The sequence below is a fragment of the Chenopodium album genome, chromosome 26 (assembly GCF_948465745.1).
Source record: "Chenopodium album chromosome 26, dcCheAlbu1.1, whole genome shotgun sequence".
NCBI lineage: Eukaryota > Viridiplantae > Streptophyta > Magnoliopsida > Caryophyllales > Amaranthaceae > Chenopodium > Chenopodium album.
Genome location: NC_137859.1, coordinates 15160588 through 15183332, shown reverse-complemented (window position 1 = coordinate 15183332; position 22745 = coordinate 15160588). Strand labels below are relative to the sequence as shown.

The following is a 22745-nucleotide window of genomic DNA, read 5'->3' as shown; positions in this document are numbered from 1 at the left end:
ATTCGATAAAAGAAATATTACTAAATGGAGAGTGGGCCCCACTAACAAAATTTTTTAACGGCAGGATAACGGCAAGGTTACCATATGGAAACAAAAAGTATATTGAGGTTACAGGGTAGAAAGTCATATATGTTGGGGCACAATGTAGAAAAGTGAAATAAACAGGGTTACTATATAGAAAAACCCTAAAAGAAATTACGCATACAATCATAGAAATTGGGATTACATATTTCAAGGTATACTAATAAGCTTTTCTTTACCCCCTTGTTTAGTATTACAATGGTATCTCAAAGCAATAATATACACTGTAGAGAAACTAGTTAATTTAAACTCATAAGGGAAGCAAAGCCGAAAAAGAAAATGTTAAATAAATTAAATTCCTTGCTTCGTTCAGCTTGCTGACGTTTTCTGAATAATGGATGTAATAAGTCATTCTAGGCTTCTAGCTTCTCAAATTTTGGATGTGAGAACAGTCACTACAGTTTCAGTTCAGCAGTTCCACCACCTTCAAAGTCTTAACAATTTGAAAACGTCTCCGAGGATCTAGCATCTAGATATGCAAAATTAACCTACTGCGTCTAGATCAACATCAGCATCTGTCTCTCCATCAATTAACCCCGGCTCAGGATCAGCTTCAGCATCAAGTTCTCCAGCTTCTTGTGCATCTGGGGATTCAGAACTTTGCTTTTGAAAGTCATCTGGTGTCGGGGTGCCAGCTTGAGAATTATTTCCAGTAATAGGTGTTGAATCCAAGTCCATTGCAGCTGCTGGGGCATCAAGATCATTTTGGCCACCTTCGCCATCCATCTCACTTACAGAGTTTATAGTCTAAATAATTTTGGAAACATTTAAAAAAAGATTAAATAAGTATATAAGGAATACCAGAAAGTCACAACTCAGAACTCATCTGGATATAAAATATTACAGGAATTCAGGAAATGTCATATGTTCATGGCAATTGTTGTAAAAGTTGAATTGCACAGGCGGGTGCGTTATCAGTCTTATTCCAAGTATTATACATACTACGTATAAAACAAACCATAATATCTTTACTTCAATGTGACATCGGGACATAAATTGTTCCATAAATAATTTCCACAAAATATGTATTCCCCATTTCAACCAACATATGAAGTACTACAATTACACACATACTGAACTCCCAAGCATATTAAAAATAATGCAAGTCAAAATACCTGATTTTCTTCAGATGGAGGTACAGAACCCTTAGTTTCATCCTTCTTCACACGTTTAGACTTGTCATTTGGCTTTGCCTGATACTTGGACCTTACTTCAGAAGGCATGAGTTCCAAGGGCACAACCCCTTCAATGCCAAATTCAGTGAACTACAAATGAAACATATTGGGTTCATTTTTCTTTTACAAAGATAGTTTTGATGTCTAAATACATATATAAAAGGCTATAAACCATACCCTAGAAAAGCCTTCCAAGTCCTGTCGTGCAGAAAAACGGAGACCTTTCCAACAATAAACCTACATAAACAAATGAATAATCAGTATGCCAACTTAATAAAGTAACATTACGACACTTTGTTACAATACTTTTAGGGAAGTGATCCATGCTAAACAACCCTTTACTAATGAACCACAACTGATAAAATTACCCCATGGATAAACTATAAGGTACATAATAGGTCCAATTTATTCACCACATGACATTTTAGGGTTATATTTTGTTTGCTTCATGGAGGTAAATAAAGAAGACAGCACAAAGCAAGGATTAATGAAGTCAAGAGACAATTATTTCCCCTGAGGATAATATATAAGTAAAGAAAAACAAAAGGATTCTACTCAAAGCCCAAGGTCTACAAGAGGAATAACAGTCAAAGTCATCAAAAGATAATTACAACTAAAGCAAGCCCCAATCAAGAAGCTACATGAACTAGAACCCTAATACTATTTTAATAACTGTCAGATTATGTATAATTGGCTATGATTAGATTACAAGCTATCAAAAACGCCATGGCATTATCACGATTATATCATGCGTCCTATCATGGCCAAGGCTGTAAACCATTCACAAGTGTGAATTATTGATTTTTTGGAAAAAAAATCAATAATATGTCATAATTTGTGAACCAAAGTTTTTTATTAGTTTTATTTTATTTTTTTTATTTTTTATTTTATTTTATTTTATTTTATATTTTTTTTTTTTTTTGTGGGAGTTTGAGGTCACAAAATTGTTAAAACACATTAATAAACCCAAGTTTAGTGCACAAAAGAAAAATAATCTAAAGTTAGACAAACCCTCAAACTTATCCCAAGTATTTTATGCTGTCACATAGGTGCTCTATTTGTCTTCAATAAGTTAAAATCTCTACCTACCCCCCCCCCCCCCCCCCCTAACCCCTTCTCTCTCTTCTTTTACAAGCCTATCAGCCTTACCCCCACCATCAAACTACACCATGTGAAGAAAGCTTTTTTAGTTTTCTAGGGTTTGTGGTAAAGGTGAATCAACAGAATATCCATTTCAACCATCATAAGTTCACCCATGTGACAATATTGGAAACCTATTGTTCAGGGATGTTTTCCTAAGATGGGATTAATTCTTATCGAGTTTTCCAAAATTGTTATAATGTAAGAACTTGTAACCAAACAGAGTTATACAGCATTACAAAATTGGTGTGTAGCTTTTTATACTACCTCCATTCTTTTTTTTTAGTTTACACATATACCTTTTGTGAATTTTTTTTAGTTGATAAGTTTCTATTTTGGGTAAAAATTATATTGATAAATGTAAAATTTACCCTCAATATCCACCTCTCCCCTCCCCATATAGACCCACACTCTCTCTCCTCCATTACTCCCTCTAACTCCTCCATATCCCCTCTCCTCTATACAGACACACTCCCACCCACCCACCCACCCACCTACCTAAATCATCTACCGTCATCTTTGATTTCCCAAATCCAAAATCAATATGAATAACATCAATTATTTTTTATATCTTCAAAATTCTCCAACATCATCAACAATATATGAACTTTATATGACTTCATCTCCCAAGCTTGACTACAAATTCAGTTGAAAAAAAAAAACTCTCAATTTCTTCCACATGTCCATCTCAATCTCCACCTTCGCCACTCTTTAAATGAAGCGACCAACCTTGAAATTTAGTGAAGCCAAATATCAGTGACCAAAAACAAAGTTATAATTTCCATATTAACAATTAAAATATGGCAAATTTAGAGAAAAGAAACTCAAAGGAGTTGCTAGAACAAGTGCTCGGAGGCCGGAGCTCCCCTCTCTCCTTTGAAAATGGGTTTCTCTTTCTATATTCTCTTTCTCTTTTCATCAAACAATTTCTAAATTTGAGGAATATGGAAGTTATAAGTTAAAAAACCTTGATTTGTTGAATGGAAATTTCTTTTTTTAAAACTTTTGTGTTCTTCTAAATTTGAAGTTTGGATAAGTTTCTATATGCTAATATGAAATGAAATGAATTATAGTTTTTTTTTACTAATTTTGATATTTTTACTAACCATTTGTGGGACTTAACAGTGTGCTTGAACTTAAGAGGAGATAAAAGGAAATGGATAATCAGATGCATGAAGGTCTATTTTGGTCTAGGTTGCAGGACGAAAGATACAGCCAAGTGGGGTAGTGTGAGGGAGCAAGGTGAAGGGTATTCTGCATATATCTTTCTTTCTTCCTTCCTTGATATGAGCACCAAAATGAAACACGTCAACTTATAAAGAACGGAGGGGGTGTGTGTGTGTGTGCGCGTGCCCAAGTTCATGTAATGAAACATTATTTTTGGCTATAAGAAACAGAAATCTCTGAATTGGACTTTGGCTAATTTTAGGTACCAAAATAGAGTTAGTTTTCCTTATTATTATCCATGTTGCATGTATGACTACTCACATGAAAACTCTTGATGTCTACTTTCATCTCCAAATAATTTCACTTTCAATGATTTGTATATGGAAAGATATGACTCTGCAACGTTGCCTAATCTCAGTGTTCAACCACTATACAAAAAAATTTAAAACAAGAACCTCCAAATGCAATCTCAATCCGATATTTTTTTTTTTAATAACTTAATGTCAACCAAAATGCACCATAATTGAGGTATAACCAGGTAGCTGAATAACCTAGTCATTACCACCAAATTGATATTAAGACATTCTCATCTAATATAAAAATGATGCTCATGCATCACTAAGCAAATGGACCTCGTTTCACGTTCCATCTTGTATTTTCTAGGAACAGGATGGGCACATTGTGCAAACTTCCTCCATGTCATTTTAGTTGACACATTTCATTTACACATTTTCCAACGCATATAAACAAAAGTTTGGAAAATAGACATTTTTAGACGAATCTAATAACACCCCACATGACTTTGTTTTTTCTTAAGAATAAATCACAAACAGAAGTAAAAGTAACTTATGTGAATAATTCCCAAAGTTAAAAGTGTCAACTAAAAAGAAATGGAGTAAGTATATCCTAAGTTGGTCAACATTTCAAAGAGGGCAATTTGCAAATCACATATGAGGGTGACCATTTGAGTATATTCAGGGATTTGCTGGCAACACTTGACTAAAATATACTGATTAGCTGGCATTTTCATAAGTCAGTAAAATGAAGTCAACTATATATTTATTTGTACTGTTAATAGCAGGCAGGTTTGTCGGAACTCTGAAAATAAGATTGAAAATTAGATATATGGATTACATATATAATTTAAAGAGACAAGTCAATCGACAATGCAGAAACTAAAGGCACTCTCATTAGTCTAATGATATCAATTAAGAGTTAATAAACCCATAACTCTATAAATTGTGACTTATGTTCATAATCTCTCGGTCAACACAAACTAAACATGCAGTATTTAATTTCAACTAGCTCATCACACAGGAAGTGTAAGCTACCTTATTGTTTTTGTGATGGTACTCAGCTTCTATACCAGCAGACGGATCCATCTGTTATCACAGATCAATATTATCACTTATGCGACAGAAGTAATATTCATAATACCTTTAAATACATAGAAATATATACTATCTCCGATTCTTTTTAGTTGCAACTTCGGAGGTAGTATATAGAGCGAGAGAGAGAGAGAGCTTACATCATCAGCCATTGGTTTCCAGTAATCTGTGACAGCGGGAGTCTTAACTCGCTCTGGATCAGTGAGAGCATTCTGTAAAGAAGATGCAGATTCAATTATAGCAAAAACCAGACAAAAAGAATAAACCAGCAATATAAAACATTCTGCAACATTATGATAGATTTATGGGTAACAAACAGACCGGATTCTGATCAGCCCATTTCCACAGCTGAGAAAGTTCTTTGTTCCCTAATCTCCACCTTGGTCGACTGCAGGGACAGATTATTTCAATCATTTTAAAGTACAGCCAAAATTAACTACTCAGATTCAAGAATAAGCAAAAATCCATCAGAAAAGCCAACAGTAACTTGATCTAATTTCTGAAAGATACAGTAACTTTCTCAATAAATAAAATTACTGTTTTTATTTAAGTGCATTGGTTTGAGTCATTTGACCAACAAAAAGTTTTAGGAGGATGAGTTAAATGTAGTAAAACATTGTGTACATTAGGTTTGTTGTGAAAATAAAAATTATAAGAGATAATGGGTTGTTTAGTCAAAAGCAAGATATGTGAGAGGGGAGAAATACACAAAATAAAAGTGCGGACCATGAGAGGTGAGGGAGACATAATATATAAATAAATAAAGTACTTCCTCGATTCCATAGCAGCACCTTCACCAGCTCCATCACACCTACGAAAAACCACCTCAACATCAACCGCCACCTTTATCTCTCTACACCGCTACTAGCATCCACCCTCCTCCTTTCATGCAGTCCTCTACCCTTGGCTTGAATTCCTGTTGCCGTCTCCGCCATCGCTACCGTTATAGTGTACATAGTTACCAAAAAACAAAGTCATGGTGGTCGAATTTGGTCGAAGGTTCCAGATCTTAAACCATTATAACCAAACTCGACCTCCAAGATCTCGATTTTGTAGAAAATTGCTCGTGTGTGAAGGTGATTGAAGGAGGGTGGGTCTTGTCTTTCTCCTCTTGTTTCTCAACTTTGGCGGACAATGAAGGAATGCGCTATTTTTCAATTGTCTGGATGAAGGCGTAGGTGGCTGTAATGGCGGACCTGGCAGTGTAGGTGGTTTTGGTATTAATGTTGGTAGTGGGGAAGGGGGTAAAGGGTTAGTTTGCAGAGCTAGTGGACTGGGGTAAAATTGTCTTTTGCATTCTTTTCCACCCTTATGTGTGCCTAAATCTAGTGGGTCATGTAAAAAACACAGGATGTACTATTGTAAACAATGTATTTATAGCCAAAACTGAAAACTGCAACAGAAAGACCTAAATCAGAGCAGTTTTTATTAACAAGTGCTTCCCCTTCCTTGTCACAAGAAAACAAATGCACATAATATCTTCACGGATACTGAAAATCTATCAAGATGACCACAATTTGGTTGATTGTAACAAAAATTTAGCCAATGATCCATGCTCTAGGATGGAACATTTATAATTTATGACATTCAAAATAATTTCTTACCGTTTTTTTGTACCATCTACCTTCTTCTCCGTCGGTTGTTTTTCAAATGGCGGGCAACCATCACGCTTCCACCAAACCTAGAAAAAAATTAGATATGAACAAACTCCTTTTTTTAAAGATTATCACATAGGTGACATACATTTTGACCCCTGAACGTTTGCCCCTCCAAATGTGGCTGAACGTGGGAAGGGCAGTTTGGCTGTGAGGCTAGGGATGACAATCTAATCCGAGTTCAATTCGAACCTGACCCAACCCGAAGAAAAAAAACGACTCGAATTCGTTTAAAAATAGTCCAAAATCCGAATCTGACAAAATAGATCCGAATCCGAATAGGACCTTGCACGAAGTCCGGCCGAGTTCAAATACGTATTGAAAGACATTTTAAAAGATACTTTGTTGCTTTATGAGGATAAGGTAGTAGCAATTTATATCTTGGGACGATTTCTTGTTTGTTTTTTTTGACACAAATTTCTTGTTTGTTAGTAGCAAATTTATATTATAATTTAAATAAGTTATGTTCAGATTTTGAATCCTAGGTTTTATAGAATCTTTTACACCAATATAATGTAGAAATAATTATTATAGGCAATACATGCGATTATAAGTATATCACACATTATTCTAATTAAAATTGCACTCAGATCAATCCGGATGTTCAAACAAACCAACTGGATTTGGACCCTTAAAATGTGAGTCGGATTTGGACTTGGATCAATCAGATTCGGATCCGGATTCGGGCCCATGTCCACAGTCCAATTATTAAAAGGATTGGATTCAGATTAAACCCCATCCGACCCGAATTTAAGCCATTTGCCATTCCTATGTGAGGCTGCAAACTCAAAAGTAAAATATAAAAAAAAGCTCTTCAATTAACAAGAAGAGATTCAATGATTTTATGATTAACAATGTCTTAGTCCTTTAATGATTAGGGGCAAGACTAACATGAATTGTCACAAGGAACTATCCGCAAAATTTGCAACAAAGAAAGACAAGTAATAAAATGGAAGTAGAAGAAAACAAGAGAAGCCATATTGAGCAAACTAAAAGTGTAAAATGGAAACCCAAAAAAATGGATATAAAATTTGCAATAGTAATTAAAAGGAGGACTTCGGGGAATAAAAGACAGTTAATCATGAAAGTAAGAAAAAAAAAAATGAAAAACCTTGAGATAAAAAAATAAATCGAGATGCACAAAACGAGTTTTGGTCATAATAAAATAGAAAATTAAAAAAAAAATAAAAAATAAAAAATAAAATAAAATAAACTAGAAATAGATAAATTAAAAAAAAAAAAAAAAGCACATATCCTAGGTGTTAGATTTTATCCCTCCACTTTGCCATAACCAACACCATATTTTTCCTCAATCCTTAAGAGACTTATATAAATGTAATCACCCTCCTCCATGTTTTCTTAATTCTTCCCTGACCTATCACAATCCCATCACCTAGCAAATATTAAGCCTCTTACAGGTGCCTCACCCGATTCATTAAAATAAAAAGTAAAAAATACAAGCTAAGTAAAGATTTTCCAGAGGGGCTATGGTATGCTTACCCAATTTTTTTCACGTTCTAGAATATGCTCAATGCTACAGAGAAACTCTTTCCCTCTAGGAGGCGTCACTTCGAGAAGATTCTTTACACGCTCGTCATAAGTCTTTATTTCTTCTTTCTACAACCAGCACAAAATTCATAAAATCATTAACATCAATTAAGAAGCAACATAGTGCTAATTTTACATAAAATGGCAGCATAAATATTGCAAAGATAGCATCAAACTGGGAAGTGGAAACCTTTTATGACATAAATATATCAACTTTTTATAACAATTACAAGTTGACAATTCACAATATAAAGGGTCAAAATTGTGCATTGACAATTCACAATATAAAGGATCAAAATTGTGCATTGAAAATGTACACAGCCAAAATAGAACTACTAATCAAATATCAAATAATAGATAATAATAGACCCTATTTCCACTTCCCATTCTATTTCATGTACTGAAGCAACCCAAACAGCCATAGTAATTTCTGAAATAATTCTTCTGTTTCTTTTACTTCACCAAAGTTTGACTTTCATGATTACCAATACATAATTTCTTCAAAAAAGTAAATTTTTAAAATTGTACATATTTTTTATAAGATTTCACATGATTATGTTTTTCTTTTAAGTATAAGTCATCTAAAGTAGTATGTGAATAGTGCAGCAGTCAAAGTGTTGCAGTAAAAAACAACGAAGGAAGTATGATTCCATTTCTCATCAACAATCCTCGTATGACAACAACATTTGCAGTTATCAATGATAAGAACTATAGAAGAGAAGGAAAGACTACAAACACTATCAAGTATCAATAGATATTAACCATTGCTTCTGATGGTAAATCTTTGTCACTCTTTCCAGGGGGCTGCAAAAAAGTAAGAGAAAGCAAAATGAAAGTTGTCAGGAAGTACTAAACCAATGCACTGAAATCCACATATGAATCACAATCTTCATCTATTGCCCATGCTTTTGTACCCAGAAGAAAGATTATCAAGATGACCAAAACATTGCATGAAAATCAAAATGGTACTGAAAATGTAGATGCAAATATGGAGTTTGAGCCAAAGCTTCCCACAACACACTCTATGTCTACAAACCATCTATGTTTTGAAAGATACAATAGTTCTCACCTAATATAGAAGGTATAAAATGTAATATATTAATTAAATATGAAACATGCCTACCAGTGCCCAACTATCAAGGGTGATCCAACCAACTTATGAGTTGTTTGGTTGGATCATTTGGAATGGAGTTAGAATCCATTCCATCTAGTTTTTTTGTTTGGTTGAGGTTATTAGTAATGGAATCTCATACCCAAGGGGTTCTAACCCCCCCCCCCCCCCCCCAAATACCCATGGAATCCCATACCCACCCCTTCCCCTAAGGTTCACAATCCATTCTATTAATGAAGGATAGAATTCATTCCAACGATAAAACCAAACAACTTTGGACTTGTATGGGTTTTAGAATCCATACCACTCTAGTATGAGATTCCATACCAATCCATGCCAACTTGATGAACCAAACACCACCTTAGATTTTAGACACTTTGAGAAAGGGGAAAGGTACAAAAAACCAACCTCAAAGTGCACCTAGTGGCCTAGAGATTGTTTCCTACAATCTAAAACCATATATCATTATATTCTATCAACATGAAGATCCAAACAGTGCCCATTAACATTCAAAGCTTATTCTAACACATGAAGAATTAACTGAAAAGATGACTAAAAAGGGATACAAATAGTCAAGTTATTAAATGATGATCCACATAAAGATATGTATTATGTACAAAAGGGTATTTAAATTAGAGATGCAAATAAATAAAAGATTGCCTATTGGTGAAGTGCAGAAAGATGAATGCTTATATAAGAAGGTGAGATGGGAAATAGATATATGCTGAAACTAGCAATAGACCAATCTTTCAGCAACATGAACATTTCGTAAGTCCATACCCAGTACATCATCAGCAATCAATCAAAATGAGCATTGACTTATCTCGAGTCCTTTAGAATTGTACAAACTATGCGAAGTTGCAAACCTTCTCCTCTCCCTCCTACCACCCCATCTTCTCTCCGAAGAACAGAAATTGGGGGGGGGGGGTGTTGAAGGCTCCAAACATTATGTAAACTACATGAGATATCTACACAGCTTATACTTCATGCAGTGCCAAGAGTAAGTACCTACCTTCACATAGTCAAACAATATCAAGCATTGTACAAGAACATGACGCCGGAAACTAGGATCTTTCAGCTGCAGAAAAGAAACATTCAATTAGTTTAATCACAGCAAAAGATGTAAACCTCTAGTACATATAATTTGAAAATTGGTGAAGAAATTTACCTCCAAACCCATCAGTTTACTACTGGTCAGATATTTAATATTAACAGCTGCCCCCTCTTCTTCGAGATTATTAGCATTTCCCTCCTCATCACTTAAGGGTTGAGCCTCAAAGGTATTTAGAACAACCTAATAAAGAACAGTCAAAAGAGATGCACAAATGACACCCCAACATTAATTGAAATTTTGTAAAAAAACATTAATATAAACTTCAAAACAAAATAAATTTGAATATGCATGTTCTACCGATAAGCTTGATGTAAATCTGTGCCACTTCGTAGGATTAACGGTCAAGGATGGAGGATTACAGAAGTACTCCTGAAAAGCATGGTAAAAAAGACAAGCTTATAAACAAAGAAGACAGATGTACTCAAAAAATTTATCAAATCAAATATTCAGAGTAATGTAAATTGTACAGTTCTTAAATTAAATTGTGAACATTCTTAAACTTGTACTGGCTTAACATCTAATCCATCATATTGTATCGTTTTAAGCAGCAGCATGCAGGTGAACAGTGCCTGAGGTGGCATCAAATATATAAGGGTTCCCGCATGGCAAACAAATGCAGGTAAAGAAGCTAGTCCATTTACGGGAAGTAGGATGTGTTTGGGACATTCCATGTCATCCCTTTGACAACGAAAAGTGGCATGTGTTTTCAAAGAGAACAAGTTGGTTGTACAAAAGGTTTAGTTAGGTATAAAGGTGATTGAATTTGTTAACTTAATGAATAAAAATTAGATTCTGTTGTTTGAAATCTGAAACCCAAATAACAGATGGCTTGGCTGATATTACAACAAAATTTGGACAAATGTACACCTCGATGAACATTCACATTAATAAACTCGTCCTTATTGAGTCAAAACTCAAAAGTCGTATCTCAAGACTACTCCAAATGTAATTAAATGTGTTTACATTTTTCTTTCAAAAAGAAATTCGCTTAATCCATCCTGATATACAATATCTCAGCATTCATAGCGAAGTTCCCAGAATCAGTATCCATTCAGCAATCTGCTTCGATAGTACAGGGTGGAGTGTCTTGCAAGTCTCTGACTTAGATTTAAATAATACTCAATATTAGAGACAAAAAGAAAGCACAAAACTGAAGACAAGATGTCTTTGTACAAAAGGATTGAAGGTAAAATGCTAATAAGGCATCAAGTCCTAGTATTAAGGCCATGGACAAGATAGTCCATGTCATAGTTCATGTCTGACATCATATTTTCTAATCTTCAACTCCAGTTTTTCAGTCATTGCCAACCAATGCATTGATGATAGGTTATTTGTTAAATTTACAGGCTTCGTACACATAGTTATTGAATATCAATGAAAACTTCAGGAACAGTAAATAAACCTCCCCAATCTAAACATTATAAAATTATAACCACATTAATATTTCCATAGCTCAAATAAGGAAGAAAGACAAAGAGGGCTATAAAAAATCAGATACTCGTAGCTACCTCCTGAATTGAAAATAATCGCCTACAAAAACATCACCAATCATGTCAACCTTATAATTCAACTTCAAGTAAATATTTTCCAATTAAATTATCTCATTGGCATACTAAAGTTTCATGATGATGCCAGTCTTCACTTTCAGTTCTAGTACGTTTTTTTTAGCAATTTAGGGGGTTCAGACTTCGGGGTTTTTTTTTTCGGTTCTAGTACGTGTTTTTTTCAGCAATTCAGGCAACTTATACTTTATTTTGGTTAGCAGGCAATTTTATTTAATGCACCAGAGTAGTGCTAACAATGTGTCCTCATCTCCCTGAGTTAGACTTGCCTCACAACTTTTAGCTGCATCTTTGATATAAGTTTTCTGATATTAGTTCAGCTACATGACTCAAAAAAGACCTATATACCAATAAAAAATTATATTCACAAGGTGGGCAAAGAATGTCTCAGCCAACAAAGAAAATGTATTATTGCTCAAGAAAGCTATAAATCATATACTATTCAGTATTCACCTGCAAACTCCAGAACGTCTTGTAGAAGTTGAAATCAATAGAAATGCCTAAATATAAATGAAAGGGGAAAAAATCCATCAGCTTCTGTGTACTTAGAACATAAAGGTTTAGTGCTTCTGAGTATGGGAATACCATTTGGAGCTTCTTTCTCATACTTTGTTTCATTGGATGTATTGAAGACTCCCTTAATATTCACAGCTGTATACATCAAAAAGAACGTTAGTTAAAATCCACGGTGTCAAGACCAACAGAACAGACAAGCACAAACCTGAGCGCTCAGACAGCGGGAAAAAATGTGCCAGAAACATAAGAATCCGTCCACAAAATACAACATCATTTGCCTGCAATGATTCATACTCCAATAGTTTAAACATCACAATCAATTGTAAGAAGTCACTTCTCATCTGTGATAAAAATAGCTACTTCAAAGTTCAAGTTCAATCCATTTAGACATAAACATGTTTTCAAGTACCACTGCATGTCAAATAAGGGAAAAGTCACCAGCCAATCTTCAAAAACATCCACAAGAGAAGTAAGGGATTTTTCAGCAGTGTCCAACTTTACAGAATCTAATTAAAGTATAATTTTATGTGGTGCTGAAGCCTCCAGGAACTCTTTAATTTGTATCTTACAGAGGTTTTGTATACTTAATATCAAGGTTATTAAAGCTTATTATGAATCTAAAAATATCATGAGAAAAAGCAGCTTGACATTTAACAATCTTTTAAAGACAGTTGCAAGTGAAAGATGCCCAGTTCCTTCTTAAGTGGAAGACACCATGGGGTATAACTCACGACTAGGATGCTTGGACTCTGGTGTGGGTGTTGGACTTGGGTATGGGTCCAAGAGTCAGAGTCTGATAATGATGAAGCTAAAGATCCGCAAACACGTATTTTTTAATAAAGTCAGATTCAACAGCAATTGAAAATAAAACAGAGTTTAAGGTCAGTAAGAAAAGTCAAAGTAGGGAAAAAAAAAGTATCTATTGTTCAGATTTAAATAAATAAGAGGGGGGGGGGGGGGGGGGGGAACAAGAAACAACAGTAAAGAAAATCACGTGCAAAATAAGGGCTAGGATCAGATAAACTCATGCCCCAGCTATCATGAAGAATTTGATATTATACAAAATCAAGATAAGTCAGCATCATTCAGAACACTATTGATAAGAATGCTATACAAGAGCCATTTATTCTTTTTTGAAGGATGTACAAAAGCTTTAATACTTCGTATCAAAGATGAGAAAGAAGAAAGAGCAAGCAAGCTTAAAATCTTGATATAAGGAACCTCTACCCCTCAATAGTTTAGTGGGTTTCTTGCTTTCAAGTCGTCACTAGATTCCCAACAAAACCATCTTCCACTCTTCATCAAACCAACCTTTTTTCATCATACAAAAACATCTTTCACTGAAGAAGGCTGGACCCAACTCATCCCAAACAAGGATAATGATAAGCACCAATTAAAAGCAACCCAGACATAAAAGAGCAAACAGTAATTAACACTCTTGTCATTAAGTGAAACTAAAATAGCTCTTAATGAGGAAAATCCTCTATTTAACAATGCCTAAGGAAAAAAAAAAATTAAGCTTTAGGAGTATCTTCAATCTTCCAAACATCATTGGCAGGGAACACCAGCATCCAAATCCTATAAAGGTAATTACAAACACAGAAAAGAGCCTCTTGTCATGCTGCATTGCTGCCAAACCATTTTGTTATTCTCCTCTAACTTAATCTCCTCGGCGATTTTTAAGAAAAAACAAGCACATTTTCAATCCAATTATTAAAAAGTCTCCAAAAAGAAACATTCCCATGCTACTGACTACCATGTTGTACAAAACCTTTTGAAATAGTATCCTCAAACACGGGCACAAACCAAATCAGAATACTGCTGGAAATTGAATTTTTCAGGTTAATCCCGCCAAATGCCATGCCAAAAAAGACCCCTTGCACCACTCTTTCTCTTGCCATTGACCAAGGAACCAAAAACATGCAGCCCTCCAAAAATGCTTATCCATATGTGAACTCCATGAGAAGAAGACATCTTCTTGCTCCACCAATGTTTTTAAACTTGATGATGTTCTTCCACAATGCATTACCTTCGTTCTCAGATCTCCAAAGCCACTTCACCTTACGCACTAAAAGGCTTCATTCGTCATACACTAGATTACATATTCTCGTTTTATCCAATGAATACTCCTATCAGAATAATAAAAGCCCATAGGAAAACTAAATCATTTTTTTACACTTAAGAAGCCACAAGGCCCACAACGTCCGTGGTAGTGAACATGAAAATTAAGTACATAGGCATGTTAGAAAGGGTGCTTCATAAGTTCTTATCAATGTTAACCTAACACTTCCAAACAAAAGCTTTAGTTTCCACGCGGTAAGTCTTTTTTGAAATTCTCGGCTATAGGGTCCCAAGAAGAAACGCAATTCAAAGTTCAAAGAACAATAAGAAGAAAACCCAAACAGGATGAGAAAAATAGAATTCTCCGCCCCACAACCATAGACATCAGCTATAAAACTTCAATTTGGAACCTTGTCAACCAGGAAGTCTGGGATCAGCAAAAGATGAGATGTGGAAGATAGATGTTGAGAAGCATTGTTTCTGAAGAATACACCATAAAGTCCATCCTCAATGACTTTTGCCACCAATCTACTCTCAGATGTCGTCACAAGTCACAACATGAAACGAAATGGAGAAAGTGGATCACCTTGGCACAATCAACAAGAGCTTGAAAAGAAACTTGCTGGCTGCCATAGTCTAACACTAAAAAAAAGTTGTATACACAATATATATATATATATACACACACACACACACACACATAAGTACCGATTATAGAATTGACATCTAAAAAGTCCCAAGAAGCATGATCATAAGCCTATTACAAAACAAACCATCACTTAGTTATTTAAATGCACAAGGAATTTGTTGTGCAACTGGTTTGGCTAGGAGAGCATAACACACACATAAGGCACACTTTGTGAAATAAACCATATAGGTCATTTTGGCCTCAATTTTTTAATTGCAAGAATTGCTTTATTATATTTCGTTTTTAAAGGGGAGTGTTTTTAAAGAAGAATCGAATTCAAAGAAGATGAAACAGAAGGATTAGACATATAACTAGATAAGAGAATAAGGGAGTGGACATCGTAGTTGTATCTCATGCTCTTCAAGTGCAACTCACTGTTCTCACTGCATCATTGTGTAAAGTGATAGGACTGGTGACTCATTGTGCTCACCCTGAGACGCGCTATTAATAACTAAGATATATCCTTCATATCAAGCAAATTATTGTACTTCCCTTGACTGCAACAAGAGTACTATATTATTATATGGCTAACAAACTCACAAAGTCACCATGTCCTTACCTTTTTACTGTCAAATTTGCACAATAATGCCTGCCAGTTAGTCTTATAAACTTAAGAATTGTGTCATGTGAATCCTTGCAATACAAAATACAGAAAATAAAATCAGGCTACTGGAAACCAGACAACTCAGGAACCTGGACCTTTGGGACAAATTATGCTATCCAAATCTGTGTATCATATGCCTGGCAAGTGGCAACCTGCTGAATTTGGGGCAACGTTTATCCTAAATGACCATCCAACTCACAGTTTTGTTCAGAAAGCTGTTCTTGAATGGTTCAGCAATAATTGCAGGGGCAAGTATGCTATAGTGGAACAAGAACAAATCAATACTGGCAAAGAGTGACAGAGGCATGGAGAAGAACAAATCAATGCTGGCAAAGAACAACAGAAGCATCGAGAAGAACATATATTTAGTCAGTTTGCATCTTTGCAGTAGTTAAGGTCACAGATAAATCAACAATCACACATAATAGAAAACAACTAGAGCCCTTTTTCCCCTTAACGATCTCATACTACAAAATCAATGACCATATACAAAGCATATGAGTTGGGACAAATTTAAGAATGATGCAATACTGCATAAGTCAGATATTCGAACCTTTGACAAACGACGAAGCAGTTGATTACATGTCCTCAGCATCACAAGTTTGCCACGAGCAAACAGTTCTTGCTGCTCATTAAACCACGACATACATCAAAACAAAATTAAGCAGCAATGCAAAGTGATAAGAAAAAAGCCCATAACATAATTACAAATGTGCACCATAAGACATACCTTTCCAAGCAAATCTTGCTTGCTCTCTATGTAAGCAAAAATATCTTTGCAATTCTTCATGGTTGACATTTCAGTCAAATCTTCCAACAGCTGAAATATCATGCCACCCTCCACATGTTCCTTCTCACAAAGATACAATACAATGTCTGTTGTGAAAAAACACACAAATATTGACTTATGAGAAACAGGCAAAGTCAAGGCGAAAACAAATCATTAAGTAAAAAAAAAAAAAAAAATTGAGGAAATCATTAGGTAAAAAACTCAATGTTCCATCTTATCTCATAAGTTAATTTCCTATTTCTTTCTACAGTTAACTCAATTTACATGATCCCTTCCCTATAAAAGTAGACAAAAGCGCTTAAATTGATTAGCATTCCTCTTATAAGGATTAAAAAGTGTTGATAGTCCACTCCATCGTCATAAAATTCACAGGCAACACCTATGTTCACCGGACTCGGCTGAAATCCAAGAGCTTCCGTGTCGACACGACAAGACACGGATACGGACACGAAATTCGCGTCAAATTCGGCAGTGTGCGAAATTTTCTTCGACTCCATTGAAAGAGTAAAAAGGAAAGAGGAGGAGGAGAGAGAGAAAGCAAGAAGAGAAAATGGGTGCCGTTTGAGTAGGGCTGTCAGAAAGGTGGGGGTAGGGTAATGGGTATAGGACAGATGTCATTTACAATACCACTTGTTTTGCTATTGACCTTTTGACTACTAACTTTAACCAAAATTACTCTTTATGTGATACGTAACCTAATATTTACAGTAGTAAACAATTCATTTTAGAGAAAGTACTAGAATAATTATAATTAAAAATAGTAATCATACAATTTTTATTAGAAGAATATGATATAAAAATTTAATTTTTAAAATTTACGAGTACTTAAATATTTTGTGATGTATATTTTTTTTTTTGCAAAAAAGTAAAAGTGTCGTGTCCCAGCACCCGTGTCCAAATATAGGACAGAGTCCCCGTGTCCTAAAATTTTGGAAAGTGACAAATCGGACACTCGGACACATGTCCGTGTCTGACACACGTACCGAGTCCATGTAACAAAGGGCAACACTTTCCAAAAGCCTTAAAAATAATTGGCTTGGAGAGATTAATTAATAATTGTTTATTCACATGCAAAGGGGACTACAACTACAACAACAAAACCATAGCCTTTTTCCTAAGAGATGATGTCAATTACATGAACCGAGAGTCTATTTCATGTGATCATCCACAAAGAAGATTCTCCTCCATTCACTTCTATGAGTCTATTAGCATGTCCTTTTTTACTCCCTCAAACCAAGTCATCTTTGATCCTCAAAAGAGTTGAATGGTCTCCTATAGCACCCACTAGGGCTTTCATTAAAAACTCAATCAAAGTGTTACCTCCATTTATCCTTAGTCTCGCCGGCTTGAACAATAATTTCTATATTTTTGTCCTTCACACAATTCACCATACAAAGGTCCTTGGCCATGCCTTCTCTTAACTCTATTAGAGATCCCTTTCTCACCATCCTTCGAACTTTCATAAACATCATTATACACATTAGCTCAAGCCTCTCAAACTACTTCTCTTGCCTTAAGTTTCGCTTCCTCACATTTTCCAAAAGTTTCTTCACCTCAAAGTGTCACCTCCATCTATCCTTGGTGATTTCTCACTTGATTGCCAAAGAACCTCCTTTGAAACTCTACAAATGCAAGCCTTCATTTCTATCCAAGTTGTGTTCCGATGCTCCTATGCCAATTAACATCTTAAAAATTTATCTATCACAGCCGTAACATTGGTTCCTTTTAAAGCTCGCCCTCTAATCCTTTGATCACTTTGAAATCTATTACTTCTTACATCAATTTTAATGCGAATATCAATGACTATAAGTTTATGTTGTGTCAGTACACTTTCCCTTGGTATCACCTTACAATCAAGACGACCCTTAACCATTCTTCTAGCCTACAAAAAGTCAATTTGGGTTGCATTTGCTCCACCACAAAATGTTACCAAATAAGTACCACATTTCTTGAACTATGTGTTGACTAAAATGCAGCACAATACCTTAATGTTGCAAACATGTCGGAGATAACAAAGTCAAAAAGCAGATGTCCATCAACAATTAACAAATTTACAAACTTTAGTGTAGAATACTTAGGCGATTTCCAGCCATGAACAGTATTCCAACAAAAAATGCAAGTATCTGAAACCATAATCTCTAGAAAAGTAAGGTCATACCAAGAAGGCGAGGAATTTGACCCTGTGCAAGATCTCCGTCAGCAATGGAACCGCCATAATGCATGGTTGGCTCTCCGGACTGTACTGCACAAGACTGCATCAGGACACCAGATACAAGTCAAACTTCTATAACACTTTTCTCAAAAGAATAAATTTTTTTTTATTTAAAAAAAAAAAAGAACAAGAACAAGAAGAAAAAAAGAGACATCAATGCAAGTAATATTCACAAAATAAATAAAATTACAAACAGCGTTAATGAATTTCATCAAAGATAGTTCTGTATTCCTTTTGGAACAAAAATAAACTATCCACCCATGGAATATGAAATACCAGAATACGAACAGTTCACAAAGTATCTGGGAAAGAATAAAGGATCATTTCACAACTATGTTGACGCTTAAATAATAGTTTCAGAGACATAATCCATCAATACGAACAATTATTTCATCTATGATTTATGGCCTAGTTGTTTGCTAGTTAGCTTTGCAACTATTTAATAAAACACTAATGTAAATTGATTAAAAATTGAGGATAAAGTGTAGAATTTTCAGTCATAAGAGCCACAAAAAAGGAGCTAACATGGTTTAAATGAAAATTAGAATGCATCCATACCACCAACTCTTGGAGTAATGTCCGTAGAATGTTTTCTAGCAGCTGATTTTCATCCAGAACTAACTTTGTTTGCCTCTGAAAAAACACAAATTCAACTGAAATCAGCCAACAGACATAACGTAAAGAAGACAAAGGCACATGAAATTTACTAAGCAATGCTATTTAACAAACAATGATATATCAGAAAGACAGCATCATAACACTGAATTGAGTCGAGCCTAAACATTGGCAAACAAGAACCAGAGCAAATTGGTTGATGCAATAATAATTGAACAAAGACAGATTACATCCCCAATTTTAAAGATTCTATCGTCAACTAGTTCCCCATTCCAAATGTTTGTATTAGCAATAAGTTGGTATACACTTCCTCAGTTTTTTTATTTCTTTTTAGTTACAGCCTTCCCAAATTCACCCTTAGCAATGCATAACCTCAACCATAATATCTTAAAATATCGATAAGTATAATAAAAAAATTAATATATTGATATTATAAAGTACAAGTTGAGATGAATATAATAAACCTATGACAATATTTCTTCTTACTTTTAAATCCATAACATAGTTAAAGTAGTATGTATGAATAGTGTAAAAATGAAAAAGGAGCAGCAAAAAAAAACGGAGGAAGTATTACAAAATACAAATATACTGTAAAAGAGGTAATTAATATATTGCTCTTGTATCCTTATAAGATGATCTCCTTAACAATTTGCAAATATTCTTTTTACCCAAAAACATTGTCCCAATACCTCAAAATAAGTGTATGAATAGACTTTACAAAGAAATTCTTTATACATAGCTGGGTGATTTCCCAAATTCCATCCTCTCCCAATCACTTCATATGTGTGGCGGCATAATAGGAGATCTACTTATAAACTCAACTTAAGTAGCATAAGTGACTATTAATTCAATCAACGTAACTTGAAGGAGTATAAATTTTAAATATACAACATACCCAAAGCTATTCAAGAACAAACAGCGTGAAATGAAATTTTAACTTGGGTGAATGGATTAAAAAAAAAAAAATCATTGCAAGCACATAGAGGCAATAACAATATGAACTTTTCATCAAATAATATAATAAGAAAGCTAATAATCAATACACAATGGAGAAAATATGAATACCTTCAACGACGACACAACTAATAATTACTAGTACACAGAAAGACACACGCTCAAAAAGTATTTCTATCAAATCCAATGATTAAAAGAGCAAATATAACAGATATGATACCACTACCATTAACAAGAATTGCAATCAAATATTATGGAGAAGAATCACCTGGGGTTTAATTGCTTCCTGAACAGTTTGAAGGGCAAATTTGTCAGGCGACTCGGGATTTAACAAGGCTTTCCTAAAAATCTCCTGAGCACGCCCATCCCCCCTGGTCCCAAGGAGAAAGGGTTCATTCTCATAGTTTCGTCCAGACATCAAAAACCCTGCAACACATTAGCATCCAAATTTAACTAAATCATCAAATAAAGCTTGAAATATCACATGAAATTGTTCTTGCTTAAGAATATACACATAAATTGCATATAGCAAAATTCAATCAGCAAAATTGCTCGTTATAATATTTCATCAGTTGAGTAATTAAAACCAATAGTTGATTAATCCACCATAAAAGAACCCTAACTTCAATGTACTGACAATTAAATTAATGATAGTGTAAAACGAAATCATATATCATGAAATTAAAATAAAAGTAAGAACATCTTGCCTCGGAAGGTGCTTCAGTGGAGGAGAGAAATCTTCGAAAATTCAACGCTTTTCAAATGGAAGAGAAGAAACCCGCTACAATGGAAAACTCGGAGTATGCTCAGTGGCGCGGATTCAGTATCCGAAGAAAACTGGTCGGTTTTATATACTAGAGTATCTTACAATGTATCCCTACCTTATAAAAAGTGGGAAAATACTAATAGTGTTAGGACATTTTTAACCCTGAAAATGTTTAATTACCTTTATAGCCCCATTAATGTTGTATGAGTAGTTTATGAATAATCAATGTATTTATTTTATTGCTAATTTGTTATTATTGATCAATTTCACAACATGGCTTTTATCGTTAATTTAATTGCTCACTTGTCAGTATAATCAATTTAGGATTGCTTTAATTATTCTAACCTTCATAAGTATTTTTTTTTTAAAACCTAACCTTCATAAGTATGATTATGAGAGGTTTTGATTTTACATTCTTTCCTATATGAAGCACAAGGAACTATGGAAGCAAGCATTTGTCCAATATAGTGCAAAAGCAACTTGAAACTGAAATTGATATATGAGAAATCAGGCTCAAGTGTGGGTTGGTGAATCGGTTATATTTCGGACAGTAAGAGAAAACCGATGTCCATGATATTGATATAAGTTTACAAGGGTATTGGTTCATTTAAAAAAGTTCATGAAAGTGAAATCCAAAACATCATACGAGTAGTTCTAAAAAAAAAAAACTAGAAGCTAACACAAAGGTTGGTCAAATACAATAACCAGAAAGTTATTCAAGAGATTGCGGTATTAATGCCATTGAGATAGTTTAGTTAGTTTGGTGACTCTTAAGGTTCAGCAATAATTGCCCAAGTTTTTACTCATTTGAACTGAAGACTAGCTTGGTAGAAATTTGAATTGGGAATGAACTTGATTGACAATTTCACACAGTCAATCACTCAACATCTACTGTTATTAATCCTTGGACCTTATTTCTCCACTTAACTTAGGGTCTATTCTCATTGACTGAATTGAGCTGAACTAAATTGAACGAGAGTTTTGATTAGTTCAAGATTTCAATCTTTATCCAGAGTTCTTAGAGCCTTCTGATCTTGCTACCGACTTAGGACACACTATGTCCGTTGATTCCGAAAGCATTAAGATATGTGAACTGAACTGAACTTATTAGAGCTGAACTAAGCTGAACTGAAATGAATATTTTATGAGAGAAGGAAATTAGGAGCTAAACTGAATTGAACTTATTAGAGCTGAACTGTACTGAATTGAAAATAATCGTATGTGAACAAACCCTTGGTTTTTGAGGTTACTTGGTCCATTTTGTCCACTGCATTTTTTACCGATTCAAGTAAATAACTTCATTATTTTTGTAACTTTAACAAAATAAATAATGACTTATAATGTTAATTTACTCTGTAATCATTGTTAAATGACATTTACTGTAATTATTACGATCATAACTTTAACCGATTAAAACTTAAAGTGAGGTGTATTGGTATCTTATATGAATACAAGAAAAATATAGACATGTGATGTCCTGCTAATTGAACCATTTCAATCTGTACTTTAAATATAGCAAACATCTCCATGTCTAGAACTCAATACTTTATACAACTCCTTCACTAATTCTAGAGTAATTTGCTAAAGTTTTGAGCATT

At 34.4% G+C, this 22745-nt stretch overlaps 1 protein-coding gene across 1 annotated transcript; it reads right to left on the bottom strand.

The window, feature by feature from the left end:
- Positions 1–145: 145 nt before the first annotated feature.
- LOC145617201 (THO complex subunit 1-like) lies at positions 146–21222 on the bottom strand. Its single transcript, XM_081671889.1, has 21 exons — positions 21089–21222; positions 20650–20807; positions 19371–19445; positions 18759–18852; positions 16541–16686; positions 16364–16435; positions 12663–12735; positions 12527–12592; positions 12395–12441; positions 10677–10748; positions 10434–10559; positions 10278–10343; positions 8917–8958; positions 8107–8223; positions 6556–6632; positions 5273–5339; positions 5092–5163; positions 4895–4945; positions 1434–1493; positions 1197–1346; positions 146–828 (listed from the first exon to the last, which is right to left on the bottom strand). The coding sequence occupies exons 2-21, from the start codon at positions 20797–20799 to the stop codon at positions 565–567; spliced, it is 1887 nt and encodes a 628-aa protein (XP_081528015.1). The 5' UTR covers positions 20800–20807; positions 21089–21222; the 3' UTR covers positions 146–564.
- Positions 21223–22745: the final 1523 nt, after the last annotated feature.

What these genes read in the sequence shown, in the direction of transcription:
- LOC145617201 (XM_081671889.1), bottom strand. Translation starts at nt 20,799, where the DNA reads ATGTCTGGACGAAACTATGAGAATGAACCCTTTCTCCTTGGGACCAGG. An exon ending in GTAAACTGATGGGTTTGGAG is followed by an intron (nt 10,344 to 10,433) that starts GTAAATTTCTTC and finishes TCTTTTCTGCAG; the next exon opens with CTGAAAGATCCTAGTTTCCG. An exon ending in GTAGATGGTACAAAAAAACG is followed by an intron (nt 5,340 to 6,555) that starts GTAAGAAATTAT and finishes CTGTCCCTGCAG; the next exon opens with TCGACCAAGGTGGAGATTAG.